General features: G+C 36.1%; 1 protein-coding gene and 1 long non-coding RNA gene across 3 annotated transcripts in view; one reads left to right on the plus strand and one right to left on the minus strand.

The window, feature by feature from the left end:
• The first annotated feature begins 1030 nt into the window (after window positions 1-1030).
• On the plus strand, window positions 1031-10218 carry LOC141281443 (uncharacterized). The gene is made up of 6 exons (XR_012335790.1): window positions 1031-1261; window positions 1357-1445; window positions 2945-3142; window positions 3496-3609; window positions 3691-3812; window positions 9704-10218. It is a non-coding gene; the product is annotated as an uncharacterized lncRNA (long non-coding RNA).
• Window positions 10219-12472: 2254 nt separating this feature from the next.
• The window catches only part of LOC135785311 (NXPE family member 3-like), a 91177-nt gene continuing 88449 nt past the window's right edge, over window positions 12473-15200 (minus strand). For both annotated transcript variants that reach the window (XM_073813219.1, XM_065294682.2), the window contains exon 8: window positions 12473-15081. In XM_073813219.1, the coding sequence (XP_073669320.1) occupies window positions 14884-15081 (198 nt within the window). In that variant the 3' untranslated portion in view covers window positions 12473-14883. The remainder of the gene's footprint in view (window positions 15082-15200) is intronic.

Genomic DNA, 15200 nt, shown 5'->3' on the forward strand with positions numbered 1-15200 from the left:
GTCTCTTGCATCTGGCCCTTTGTTTCTAGTTTGAATAAACTTTCCTTGTGTGCAAATTTCACAACGTCCTCAATCCGAAGGCTGCATCTGGAGGTCGCATATGCAGGCTTCATATGTAAACAAGCCTGGTTTATTTAAGTTAACTGAGCATTACATTTGCAAGTCATAAGCATTTTGCGCTCATGGGCGTTCTGGTCTGAAAACGAGGTGTGTTCAGGCGCATTGTTGGCCCGTTGCTATTTTGAGGCAACTAAAATAGACTACGCCATTGACCAACAAAAACCTGGTCTAAAGTCTAAAGTCAATGGCGCAATATGGTTTATGTTATTTAAAGAGCGCATTAGTAAAATGCGCCTATAAACGGGAGGACAATGCGGGTTTGCTTATCACAAAGTACATGAATGCGCAGCAGCACAAAAATGCTTTTAAATATGAAAGATTAAAGGATTGAATGTTAAAGATTATTATTGAGTCTCTTGGACATAAATGAGGAATAATTATGAGACGTTACAAGGCGTAAAGAGCTGCTTCACCTGCAGCCTGGTAAGTAAATAAATGCTTTGCTTTGAACAAATGCATCTGTTTTTAAATTTTATTTTTTTAATGCTACCTCACGGATTTATTGTATATGATGACTCTGTACCTGCGGATATGGTGAGATGAGAAACATTTTTAAGTAATGCTTAAAAAAACTCTTTGCTAAAAAAAACGCTGTCCAAAGTGCTGAAACGTGCAGAGAGCCGTTTGTGAATTCTTTATCTCTTGTTTGTTACAAATAAAGTATTTTTAGAGTACAAACCTTATCTTAGATACTTGTAAATTATGTTTTGATGTTTGGGCTGTGCGCTTTAGACAATGCGCTTAGATGGTTAAAATAGGGCCCTTAATATATTTTGATGTGTGTATATATATATTAACTTTCTTTATTTTGTTTTCTCAGCCTTTAAACATCTAAACATGTCCTCCAAAAAGGTAAGTTCAGCAGATCAGCTTATCTTATTCTGTAATATTGATACTGGTTTGAGAAAAACTAAGATTAAACAACGTACATGTTTTCAGGAAAAAGGGAAAAACATTCGAAAATAATTTCAGCCTAAGGTTTGAGATGGCTAACTGTGTACATTGCCTTTGTGTACTGCAAGCTGAACTTACAGATTTATATGGACTTTACTTACAGGTTTCCTGTGCTGTTTTGCTCCATTTTACAGAACAAAATAAGGCTGAGGTAGCACCATCCTTGTGGTTAGAGTGAAAGAATGTGGTAAGATTTTGTTCATGTTTTATTAAATACAAATGATAAACATGAAGGTCAGCTACATATAAAAAATAATCAAACATGCTTGTTTCTATCTGAAGGGTACTGAGACCAAAATAAATAATGTGCCATTCTGGACAAACAGCTGTGGACAATATATGCAGTCAGAGTAGCCCATTTTCTCACACAGGTAAAGTATGCAAAGTAATACCAAACTTCTTTTTAACCTTAACAAATACTGGCAAGCCAAATATAAAATGTTTATGTGAGGTACTGTGCAAATGTCTTAGGCCACCATGCTACCATTAGATTTGTTATTTTTGCAATTGTATAGTGATCATATATAATTATTTCTCAGTCTCTTTATTAGAATACAACCAGAAAATACAGGAAATGTGTATGTAGTATTAAAAACAATATAAACGTATAAGCTGAGGTGTGTGTTTAGGGTAAACTCCAGGGACGGATTGGCAATCTGTGCGTTCTGGAAAAGTCCAGAATGGCCGTTCAACGGAGGGCCGTCGCCCGGCCGTCGGCAAAAAAGTCTAATAACACAATATGAACAGCCAACACCAGTGGTACTAATACGATCACTTATATGCTGCTACGGGTAAAAAAAAAACGAGGAAGAAGATTCGGCCTACTAGCTGTGATTGGTCCCCGGATTGGTCCCCGGATTCCCGGAATTCGCGAGCCTGAGCATCCACAGCCTAGTTCATATTTATGGTGTCTTAAAATACCACAGTGAAGTACACTAAGATGATCTTAAGAACATCTTAAAAAGTACTAAATATGAATTTTTAGTATATTAAGTACAAAATTTGTGTGCAAAAATAAAGCACTTTAAGTACACTATGGAAGTGTACTACTTTTTCACCTGGGCTGGTGGTTGTTTGTGAAAGCTTTACAGACAAAATAAAAAAAAACATTATTTCACAGCCTTAATATACATCAAAGTGTAATATTACACTGGCAAAATATTAAATAACCTTGTCTGATAGTCTGACAGTATTGTGGCATAGTATCAGGACATCCTTGTGTCTGTTGCGCACGGCTAGGGGCGAATGGCTGGATGATGGGCCTATTTGGGAGAAAGTCCAGGGCTGTTTTTTAGCCCCAGTCCGTCCCTGGTAAACTCTCCTTCCACTTGAGCAATCGCAGGCAACTGCAGGATCTCTTAAACCTAAATTAAATTAAATCCTAATTTCTAATTCTAATCGAATGACTTCAGGACTTCAGTCTCCTCAAAACAGCTCAAGATGTGTTTAGTGCCAAGAGAGGTCACACTAAATACTGACTGATGTCTGAAGAAGACATTTAGTTCTGAAAATGGTTTTGTTTTTAATTTTGTGTACATGTTTCCTGTATTTTCAGTTTGTATCTTAATAAAAAGAGTGAAAAATAAATATGGATGGACATTAAAACTTTGCTAAAACAACAAAGCTGGTGATGGTGTCCCAAGACTTTTGCACAGTAATGTATATTGACCAAGAGTTGTAATGATCAAAACAAATGCATGTCGTCTATTATTTTCTTTAAATGGGACAGTAAATTATCTGAAAGTGAAATCATTATTGAAGGTGATATCATTGTCACTGCATTCATTGTTACATGATTTTAAACAGTGGGAATCATTCTGTAAGTTTCTTAATAATTTCAAATACTACTTTTTTGTCTTGTTGTTTCTAGACCTGAAGATAAGATTTCCAGTTTGAAAGTGAAGAAAATGAATCATTATTAACAGCAATTAGTAGTTTTTCAGCTGAGAAGCCAGGTGAAACTATAAGGGCACTATGATTTACTTTCATATTATCATTCTTTAAAGATAAGGAGCAACCAGTAAGAAAAAGCAAAAAGATGTTTTGATGTTGCCTGAGGCACCTTATTGTGAGTACATTTTAATGCCATGTACATATATGTATAATGATGATTACTTGATTTATATTTATTAATTTAGCATATGCCTTGAGTGACTTACAAATGATAGAGCATTCAACATTTTACAACAGTTACTACAATACTTACATCATTAATTTTTAAATCTAATTAATTGTTTTTTATCACAAATGCAGCACATCAGTCAATTTCTTCCAATAATGAATCAAGTTACAGTATTTTGTTATTTTTTATCTTAAATTATTGATATTGATAGGCATTTTCTTCCAGACAGACTTATTGTTCATTTATTTTACTGGTGTAGTTAGTAATGCTATTAATGTTTCAAAACTCATTCTTGAAAGAAATCCTGGAGTGGAGAATCATTCTGAAAGTAGACCAAATACAGGACAACACCACAGCAGTGGTTGGAAAAATGCAGCAGACAATGAGCAAGCCAAGCTGACTTTCAAAAGATGGTATGTGCCATAACACATGCAACATTTCTAGTCACTGCTGACGTTTTACCCATGTTTATTACGGATTGTTTTTGCTTGTAGATTCGTTATCTGTTTCTTCAAAGGGGAGGCAGTTTGGGAGATGGGAAATAGGAGGATGCTACAGTTACACAGGGCGAATTTCAGCAGCTCAGTTTCACACTTGCAACTAACAATGAATTATAGTGAGTCTGTGTGAATCCCAAACATCTCAAAATTATTTGTGTATATATATTGTATGTAAATTGTAATGTTGTAAATAAGAATGTACATTGTAAATGTTAAAAGCACATACACATTAATAGCAATTAATAGTCTATTTTTAAAACAAAAATAACGTTTGATGCTTTGGATACATATAGTATCATATACTCTACATAGTATACTTCAAGATGCCTTTAACACAAAAACCTACAATAATATCAAAGATCAATGCAGTGTTTCCCATACGTTGATTTATTCGTGGCGCACCGCCACAGAATCAGCGCTGGCCGCCACAAATAGATTTTTCATGATCCCCATTTACATTTATATTTTACTGTTTAAAAACGTCTTAATTCATTGTTGCAAGCACCCAGCGCGCCCTCCCTTTCTATGTTGCATGCAGCGCGCAGCGCGCGCCCCTCTCTCACTCTCTCTCTCTCTCATGAGCTTGAAAAGGTGGCGGTGTTTCAATCAGGGGCGTAGCAACCGGGGGGGACGGGGGGGGTCACGACCCCCTCACTTTTACTGTGCGTTCACAAGGCCACCAAGCATCAAAGTGGCCAGAAGTCATACATTTTTAATGAGAGACGGAGGCGAGCTCCGGCGAGCAACAGCGCAGTGCGTCATGTACAGTGTTCTCTGATTTGTTACTTAGATTTGAGTGAACTAACATTCAGCCAATCACAGAGCGTGTCTGCATGAGCTTCAAATCTCTTGTTGCTCTTGTGAAGTTTCGTTTGTTCATTTACTTTTGCTATTACGCCGTCTGGGATAAAATGCACCCCAGAAAAAAGCAAAGGACGATTAGCCTACATAATTTTTTCAAACACACGTTAGATAATGTTGCAGTATGTCGTGATGACACAAATCACGAGATAAAGTTTTCATGTTATGATTTAACCTACTGTAGTTAAAATACACTATGGACCTCCTCACGCTGCGCAGGATTCAGCGTGGGTTGCACAGATTAAAATAAGCAGAGTTTAGAGCTAAAATATGGTTTGTTTATCTCAGTTTAATTTTAATTCGAGTTGTGTTGCACCACTTACATTTAAACACAGCTTACAAACCTTATAATATAGATTAAAACTTATTTATGCTAAACCCATCATCTGCGCTGATGAATCTGCCGGTGTAATTAAACAGCAACAAATGTTGACGTTGTCCTTCATAAAGAAAATAAACAGTTTATGCAGGCAAATGTAATATATTTTTTTGTAGCCTATATTATAAATCACTATACATCGGTAATATAAAGATCTTATTCAAATAAAAACATTTGACAATCATTAAAACAATCAATTGTATTGATTAACGAAGCAATGTGGCAGGAAATATTGCGAAGCTCAGATATTGTGATATAATGAATGAACAAGATGTGCCGACGCGACGCATTTGTCATGAAGCACCGCCGTGTGTCCGTTTATTCACTGCTCTCAGTTTCTGACTGGAGCGCGCATGACAGAGGAGAAGCGCATACGAGCATCGGGAGCTGTCACTGGTAGTGTTAAGTAATATTTTTAAGCCGTCAAACTCACTCTGTTGAGACGTTATAATAAACGCATCTTTGAATAGTGCCACCACGCTCGCGGTGTCTGTTTCTGATGATTTAGCCACATATTTAATTGTAGAAAATCTATTTGAACTCATCAAACATTAAAGTTAATCAGAGATTTAAAACAAAGTTTAAAGTAATGGAGCAACAGGATTAAAGATAATCTAGTTTAATTGTAAAAAGTTTGGAAGTTTTGATGTTTTGAACAGGGGGTGCTGTGAAATAATTTTTTTTTTTAACAAAAACCTATGAGCCTATAGGCCTATTTAAAATACATTTTAAAAATAAATACATTGAGTTTTAATACTTTATTGTCATATACACTTCAGTGCACACAGCCAGGGTCTGAAACATACAGACATCATCAGTTATCAGATAAATATATGCGCTATTAATCAGAAGCAGAAATACTTTGAATAATCCCAGGGAAAATTACTTTCATTATAACTTTAGATATACATACATAGAACATATTTTAATACAACATATAATATTATAACAACATAATAATAATTAAACTTCACAATTTTTAATATCCATGCGGACGAAAATATTTTACTTTCGTTTTTAAATCACACGTCGATTAACAGTGGTAAAATATTCTCACAGTAACATACCTAGTATATTTTTATATAGATCTTTTTTTACTAAATAGTACTATTACTGTCTTTTTTTAACTTACAATTCATAAATGGAACAAAAATAATAATGGGTTTAGTTCTGATATTGTATACTTTTATAAAAAAAATGCATGGTGTATAATTACATTTTTAGAATATATTAGGCTTTATATAAGGTTTGTAATCTAAAAATTCTTTATTTGTTACAAACAAGAGATAAAGAATTTACAAACGTTCTCATCTCACCATATCCACAGGTACATAGTCATTATATACAATAAATTCGTGGGGTAGCATTTAAATAAAAAAAAATAGATGCATTCGTTTAAAGTAAAGCATTTATTTACTTAGATGAAGCAGCTATTTACTCCTTCTAACGTCTCATAATCGGTCATCATTTATGTCCAAGAGACTCAATAATAATCTTTTACATTTTAATCCTTTAATTTTTCATATTAAAAAGCGTTTTTGTGCTGCTTCGCATTCATGTATGTGATAAGCAAACCCGCGTTGTCATCCCGTTAATACTGTATGCGCATAATATCAACGCGCTCTTTACTATAGCAAAAGACACTCTCGTCGCGCATTGCGCCGGTTGTATAATAGAGTCCAAAGTCTCTCATGAGCTAGGGGACGAATGCCCAGGCAGTTCAGAATTTCTGTGTGGGCATGCATTAGCCAAAGGTGTGTGAGTCTATTCTGGGTCATGGTGCTGCTTACCCATGTCTTCAAAAGACGCAAGGCGGAGAAAGTGCGCTCGGATGAGGCCACGGAGATGGGTAGGCACAGACAGTAATGAAATTAAAATCCAAAATACACGTAATAACCTACGTGTGTCAAAAATAATCTCCTAAAATATTCATAAGTAATATATAAATTGTGCAAAATATTTTTACTTAAAAAAATCTCCCTCTCGCCAACAGTGGGTGCTGCAGCACCCACAGCACCCCCACTTCCCACGGCCATGTATGATTAAATAACTTACTTCCATCTTGAAAATATTAAAAACTTGTAAATACATTGATTTAGGTTTTATTGCTATATTTTCATAAAATGTATGTTGTATAAAATTAGTGTAGATGTAATCTGTATATTCATCAAAAAATACAAATGTAGTGTAACTGAAATATTGTAACTATCATAAAATATCTTTTTTCATAAAAATAAAGTAGGCTATAGATGGTCTCACATTGGTTTCAAAGTCCTGCAGTATTTTTAAATTGTGAGTATGATTTCACAAATATAGGTTCATGTAAGCTATCATGGAATGTTCCCAAAATTGCCACTAGGGTGCTGTAAAATGCCAATTGGAGAATGTATTATTATGAACAGCAGCTTAGGTCACATTACCATTAGTGATGGCGAAGTGAAGTGATTTACCATACTGTCCCCCCCACTTTTAAAATGGCTGCTACGCCCCTGGTTTCAATGTCCGTTCCTCCGTATACTGTACTTTCTTTTTCGCGTAAACGTCAACAGTCACAGATTTTACTGACAGAGAAGACGGCGATGACTTGACGAAAGGTTAGCATTAGTGTTTCCCACACACACCACACCCGTTCTCTCCCTCTCTATAATGCGATATGCCTGCGCACGTGTTTTGTAGTAACTTTGTTTAACAGTTACTGTGTATTCTCTCATATTTCCGAATTTGCACCCAATTGTCTGCGCTATACGCGACAATAAAACTCGCATTTAAATAAAAAGGGGCTCATAACAAGACATTGATGAGAAGAGCAATGTAAATGTATGGTGATTTATATACCAGCTGTAAACATACACGTACGTTTCGTTTCTTTCAAATATAAAAGCGCTTAAGCATTTACTTGTATTCTAGGCGAAAAAAACAAGTCAGTGGCAAGTCAGTTCCTGAATAACACGACACAAACTTTAAAAAGTCAAATTCACTTCTCAGAGGCACAGAACTGTTCCTGAAACTGACGTTCTCCCCAAACTGAAATTAAACACAGTGTTTCGAGTTTTTCTCGTCTGTGTCATGTTGATATCAAGAAGCAACGTGCACATGACGACGAGAGAGGTGACCTGCTGCGCAATCGAGTTACCCCTCCCACTTCTGAATGTTTAACTGAGATTTCTAATCCCGTCCGAATTGACCATCAATATTACAGACGTCCTGTGGTAAAATTACATTACGCCATCTACAACCGTAAAACTAATCCCATCCGAATAGGGCTATAGTCTGCTCATTTTATGTCTGACAACAGAACTGATAATATGTAAATAATAGCAATCAGTTGTGTTAAAATGCAATATAACGTGACAGATCAAAGAGTAGAAGTGAAACATATTTCAGGTGCCAACACTCGATCAAACCGGATCAAAAGCAAACACGTGATGACGTCACATATATGCTAATTAGAGTGTGACGTCATCGCCGCCACAAGTCTCTCAAAATCCTGTGGGAAACACTGCAATGTATAAGACAACTTACATTATTTTATGTCACAGTAAACTATTTTTATACTCTGTGTGACCTTTGCTCTCTCTGAGATGTGTATGTTCATTTTGTAGCTGGTCAGGGTAGAAGACCAGCTGACGTACCAGTTTTGCCAAGTTGGAGGACCAGCTAAGACAGCCAACCAACTTAGCTAAGCTGGTATATGCTGGTGGGTCAGCTGGTCTTCCAGCCTGACCAGCTACAAAAGGCCAAAACCCCTCTAAAACAATCCTGCTACACCAGCCTGACCAGCGGAAACCATACTGGGAGAATTCATATTCATATTGATTTGCATTTACACATAAAATGGGTAACATACATTACTGTGCAAAAGTCTAAGTCCACCATCATCAGCTTTGTTGTTTTAGCAAAGTTTTAATATCCATCCATATTTATATTTCACTCTTTTTTTAAGATACAAACAGAAAATACAGGAAAAATTTACACACAATTAAAAACAAAACAATTTTCAGAAGCAAATGTCTTTTTCAGGCATCAGTCAGTATTTAGTGTGACCTCTCTTGGCACCAAACACATCTTCAGGACTTCATTCTCCTCCAAAAAGCCTTAAGTCATTTGATGATTAGAATTAGAATTTAATTTCATTTAGGTTTAAGAGATCCTGCAGTTGCCTGCTATTGCTCAAGTTTAAGGGGAGTTTACCCTAAATACTTGACACCTCAGCTACTGTTGTTAATACCACATACACATTTCCTGTATTTGCTGGTTGTATTCTAATAAAGACACTGAGAAATAATTATATATGATCACTACACAATTGCAAAAACAACTAATCTAATGGTAGCACGCTGGCCTAAGACTTTTGCACAGTACTGTATGTCCACATTTACCCACCTTTACTTTGAGTGAACTGTAACAGCAACTTTAATGCCATAAGCATGAAATACTAGGTAAAAGTGAGTTGTGCATGCTTTCTAGTTTTAGCACAGAATTCTGTCTCCCTTATCTTTTAAATGTCTGCTACAGATATTTTGCAAGACATTTTAAACATATCGGGGCGGTTTCCCAGACAGGGAAATCTTAAAATACATCAGTGCCCTTTGTTTAACATCATAATGCACACAAGTAATGTTTTTAGTAAGGCATGTTTGTTAAAACTAGTTATATTTCATAATTAAACTGAGGCATAGTCCTGGTTTAAGCTAATCCTTGTCTGGGAAACCACCCCAATAAATAACAACTACTTAACTTTTAAATGTGTTCATTTCGTTGTTTTAGGTTAGAAGACAACGGAAATATTTGACATGAGAGACCAGCAGACAGCCAGAGACACGCACACACACGGAGCTGAAGCGCGTTTGACTGACGCGTACGGGAGATCAGGCACGTGCACGGGAGCTCGCGCACGCACACACAAACACGGAGCACAGGAAAATTACAACTGTTCAATTAAAATAAAAGAACTTTGTGGTAAACAATGTTTAGCGTGTCTGATTTCATTGGTTGTAATGAAATAAAACGACGTGCTGAGGACTTTAGGCGAACGTCCCCTAAAAGTCCCGAAAGTCCGCTTACCGTCCTGCAAACGTCCTTGTGAAAGTCCGGAGGCGTCTTCGTGGACGTCTGCTTGACGTTACAGGGGACCCTACACGATAACGTCCAGGGGACGTTCGCAGAGGACATTTAGGGGACGTCCAGGGGACCTTTTTTTGTTAGCTGGGTTATTAACTGATCATTAATTAAAAATATTTGGTGGGTCTGGCTCAAATCGATAAGGAAATATTGACGCCACTGTTTACAATACACTGGAACATGCAACTAGCTGTCAGGGTAAAGGGCATGATGTGTGCGACAAAGTGGGCAGTAAATCGCAACACACTAGGCCATCTGTGCATATTGCGTATTTTCCTTCTACCTTTTAGGGAGATTAAAACAATAAATCACATCTGTGGCAATTTGAAAAACCTTAAATTAGCTGAAATTCACTTCTTAAAGGGGTAATGTGTAAGATTTAGGAGGTTTTATTGACAGAAAATGAATATAATATACACATCTATGTTTTCAGTGGTGTGTAAAAACCTTACATAAAAAACAGTTTTTATTACCTTAGAATGAACCATTTGATTTACATACACCGCGAGTCCCCTTACATGGAAGTCGCCATCATGTTTTTACAGTAGCCGTGAGTGGACAAACTGCACTACCAAGTGCGTTTTATCACTATGTTGTTGTTGTTGTTCTTCTTCTTCTTCTTCTTCATTGGTGTTTTTTGGAGTCAGCTCACATTGTCACGTTGAAAATGCACGAAGAAGAAGTAGTAGTAGTTATTGTTGTATGGTTTATTAGAAGTAAGAAGAGAAGTGAAATCAGATCAAATGGAGGACCATGCATATTGTATTACGTAAGAGCCTACAGATCACCCGTCTTTATAGATGATTCTAGTTTCTGAAGATTACTGAAGACAAACCCAAGATTACTGAAGACAATCCAACTATGTTTGTGTACTGTGTTTGTGAAAAGAAACTTATTTGATTACTTTTTCTTAAAAATCTTCATTTGGTGAGTGAAACTTATCAGCTCTCTTAACTGCTGTTAGAATTACATTGTGCTCAAATCTTTCAAACATGGTAAGGAGCATCACAATACTGGCTGACATCAGAGCTATTCAGACCAATCACAACGTACAGATTAGCTGGCCAATCACGGACACAGAGCTTTTCAAATCCATTTGTTTGAGGAAGAGAATGAAAACTAAAGCTAAAAAAAAATGTACGGTATTTGGAAAATAATGTGTTTTTTGACCATAAACCATGCGAACACATTGTATTATATCAAATACACAAAATAACATTAGCAATGAAATAGGTGCACTTTAAGCGTTAATGGATCTCCCACAACTCATCAGCTCTGCTCATGTGCAACCCTGAACTAATTTGCGCTGCTCTTAATAGATTGCAATGGTCATTATGGAAATCAACTGTTAATTTGTGCCTTTTTAGCAAATAACAGCAATTATTATCTTATTTTAAGATGCGTGTTTAAGGGCATGTTGTTTTCAGTTAAAACAGCTTAAACATGCATCTTTGTCTGGGATAAGGGCCTAAGCCATATCTGCGAATCCGAGCATTAATGTATTAAAAAAATATTTAAATATTTATGATTTTTATTGTGGCACACCTGAACAACTTTAAAAAAGTCTCCCATCAGATACAGAGATAACGGGCTCTATCTTATACCCGGCGCAATGCAGCACAATGCGCGACGCAAGTGTCTTTTGCTAGTTTCCACCCTGCGCAATTATCATTTTCACGTTTAGCGCCACGTTGTTTAAATAGCAAATGCATTTGCGCCCATGGGCGTTCTGGTCTGAAAACGAGGTGTGTTCAGGCGCATTGTTGGCGCGTTGCTATTTTGAGGCAACTAAAATAGACTACGCCATTGACCAACAAAAACCTGATCTAAAGTCTAAAGTCAATGGCGCAATATGTTTTTTTGTTATTTAAAGAGCGCAATAATAATATGCGCCTATAAACGGAACGCGGGTTTGCTTATCACATACAAGAATGTGCAGCAGCACAAAAACACTTTTAAATATGAAAGATTAAAGGATTGAATGTAAAAGATTATTACTGAGTCTCTTGGACATAAATGAGGACTAATTATGAGACGTTAGAAGGCACAAAGAGCTGCTTCACCTGCAGCCTGGTAAGTAAATAAATGTTTTGCTTTAAACAAATGCATCTGTTTTTAAATGTTTTTTAAATGCTACATCACAGATTTATTGTATATGATGACTCTGTACCTGTGGATATGGTGAGATGAGAAACATTTTTAAGTAATGCTTAAAAAAATCATGATGCTGTCCAAGTGCTGAAACGTGCGGAAAGCCGCTTGTAAATTATTTATCTACTGTTTGTTACAAATAAAGTATTTTTAGAGTACAAACCTTTCCTTACATACTTGTAAATTATTTTTTGATGATATTGGATAGCCATACATTTAAAGCAATTAAAAGCCTGCTTTTTTACTTCCATGACTAAAAGAAAACAGATTTTAAAGGTTTTAATAAAAAAAATTTCAATACAAGTGAAAAACACAATTACAAAAAACACAATTACAAAAAACACAATTATTTAACATTAATCTTAAACTGGTGGTCTTCTTCCTCTGCTTAGTTTTTCAGTTTACAAAGTCCGTCATCTAAATAGGTATTAGACATAGAGCCAGCGCCAGGCACGTGCACAGATAGGGCTCAACCTGTGCAGAACACATGCCCTTTTTGTCCTTACACTCCGAAGTGCCCTTTTTTGGAGGTGTTTTATTATTTTTTTTAATATATAAATTAATGCTATTGTTAAACATTTACGTCTGTCTGTGTGTTTTACAAATATATTTATCAATTAAAATTATTAAAAAACTAAATATTTTTGGATCCGCTCAACTGTCTGTCAAACCTCTTAACTCCGCCCCCTGAGTGCAGCGAGCTGAAGTTCCACAGCAGTCAGAGCAGAGGCAGCTGAACGTCTTGCAACGGTAAATAAATATCTTGTTTGAGTACAATGCTGTCTTATTACGAAAGAAACACTAGTATGTATATAACGGCCCATGTTTTATACATTTGAGCAGAGCCGAATTATCCATAGACGGGATTGGTCGAGTGGGCAATCAGGGGGCACTAAGGGCTCCAAACTGCGACCAAATTGAGTTTTTGACAAAGCGCGAGCAGTTTTTAAACAAGTGTTCACCCATGTGAAGGGCACCCGTGACAACAATACGGAATGCACGGTCGGTTTTTACCGCTTTTTTTGCATGACGCGTCTCAATCGTTAAACTAAAGTCAACACATCTCAGGCGAGAAGACGCGCCCGCGCGGGTAAATGTCTAGCCTACATTTACACCAAAAACATATCAGATTAGAAAGGTCTTAGACATCAGATGCCCAGTTGGGAAAACTGGATAGAGACGAAAAACATGTAAAGGATACAAGTATGTACATTATATTGCCCTGTCACTCATTACAGTATGCAATCTGGATATAATTTATTGTATATGTATGTATCTTATGCCTTGAATTAGTCAAGGGAGTTGTATGATTGTTGTATGATTATTTGGTTCATAACTTTTTATTCTGAAATCAACTGTATAGAGTTAAGTCTATTTTGTATTTAGTATATTTTTCAGTAATGCAGTTATTTGCACCTTCAAAAGACCAAGGTTCCTGGTCAGCACAGTTTTTGCCAGGTAGGCAGATACATGTTGAATATGCTAATGGTATGGCTATAGTATAGTATAATCTCCTATTTTGATCTTTAATCTCATATTTCCCACTCTTCTCAATCACATACATAAACATGTTAACCAAATAATAAAAATTAGCTTATAAAACCAAACAGAATACCTTTTTTTCTTCAAACATATTTTTATGTACAGGTAACTTTATGTATGTAAGCAGAGAAAAAAAATAAAAATTAATACATTCTACAATTAAATAAGAGCGAGTACACAAAAGCACTTCACAAACACATGACTACAAATAGGCCTAATACAGACAAACACCCAGGATGTAAATTGTTAAAGCCCACTTACAAGGGCAGATATCCTTTGCACTGTATAATGCCAAGCTATCATAAAATGTCATTTTTCATTCATTAATAGTGATTTTTTTCAATCATTAATAGCGAATAAATATAAAGCTATTAAGATGATTATTAAGTGATATTTATTTGAAGGGGGTGCCCTTTTTCAGTTTCAGCACATGCCCCTCAAAAGGTCTGTGCACGGCCCTGGCCAGCGCAACTGGCTTTTAAAGGGAATGAGAGCTGAGACTCTCATTGGTTTATTGCACGTTATGCCCAAAACACATCCATTACTCATTAAAAAAATAGGACCAACCCTTTTCGACCATGCGCACAAACCATTTTTCCCGTCGTTTAAATAGCAAAAGTGGATTCGGACACACCCATTTAGACGTTGCGCTGTGCGCTTTAGACAATGCGCTTAGATCGTTAAAATAGGGCCCAACATGTTTAAAGTCTTCTTTTCAGATAAAACAGTTCAACAGATAAATGACATTTAGAGTTTTGAATCTGATAAAAAAATGTAATCTCTGATGAGAAAACTCATCAAAAAGACTTTTGTAGTCAGTGCATGATCACAAGCTGCAATTGTTTCAACACAGAAAGATGCTGGAGATGTAGATGAATGAATGAATAAAGCTTGACGCTGGAGCTCTTTCAATACATTTCTACACAGACTGAATTTCTGGTCCCATTTAGTACTGCTATTACAAAAATGCATGAATGAATAGGATCTTTAAAAAAAATAATAACAACTGACTCAAATCACCTTGTTTAAATGTTTACACTATTATTTTGAAATTATATCACAGCTTTTTTGCATAGTTGTAATGGATCATTGTGTTATGCATTGTGGCATACTGGAGACTAAATTTGTATGTATCAAACAGGACAGATATATGAGAGCAACAGGTCAATTTCATTAGCAATGATAATACCAGTTGGATGAATGTATTCACGTGAGTAATGACATGATGTCATCTGCCAGACGTCCAAGTAGATCACTCCCTTAACATCACTGAACATCTCCTTCATTACTGTGTTCAACTGCATACTGTACCAATCATTTACAAATTCATCCTGTAACAGAACAAAGTATTGTCATAAAATGTGAAAAAAACTAAGCAAAATAACAGTGTTTAACTTCTTACATCCTGAGGCTATTTGGGGGATTTACGCCTGGATTTGGCCTACCCAAT

This window comes from Paramisgurnus dabryanus, chromosome 22, assembly GCF_030506205.2.
Source record: "Paramisgurnus dabryanus chromosome 22, PD_genome_1.1, whole genome shotgun sequence".
In the NCBI taxonomy this organism is placed as follows: domain Eukaryota; kingdom Metazoa; phylum Chordata; class Actinopteri; order Cypriniformes; family Cobitidae; genus Paramisgurnus; species Paramisgurnus dabryanus.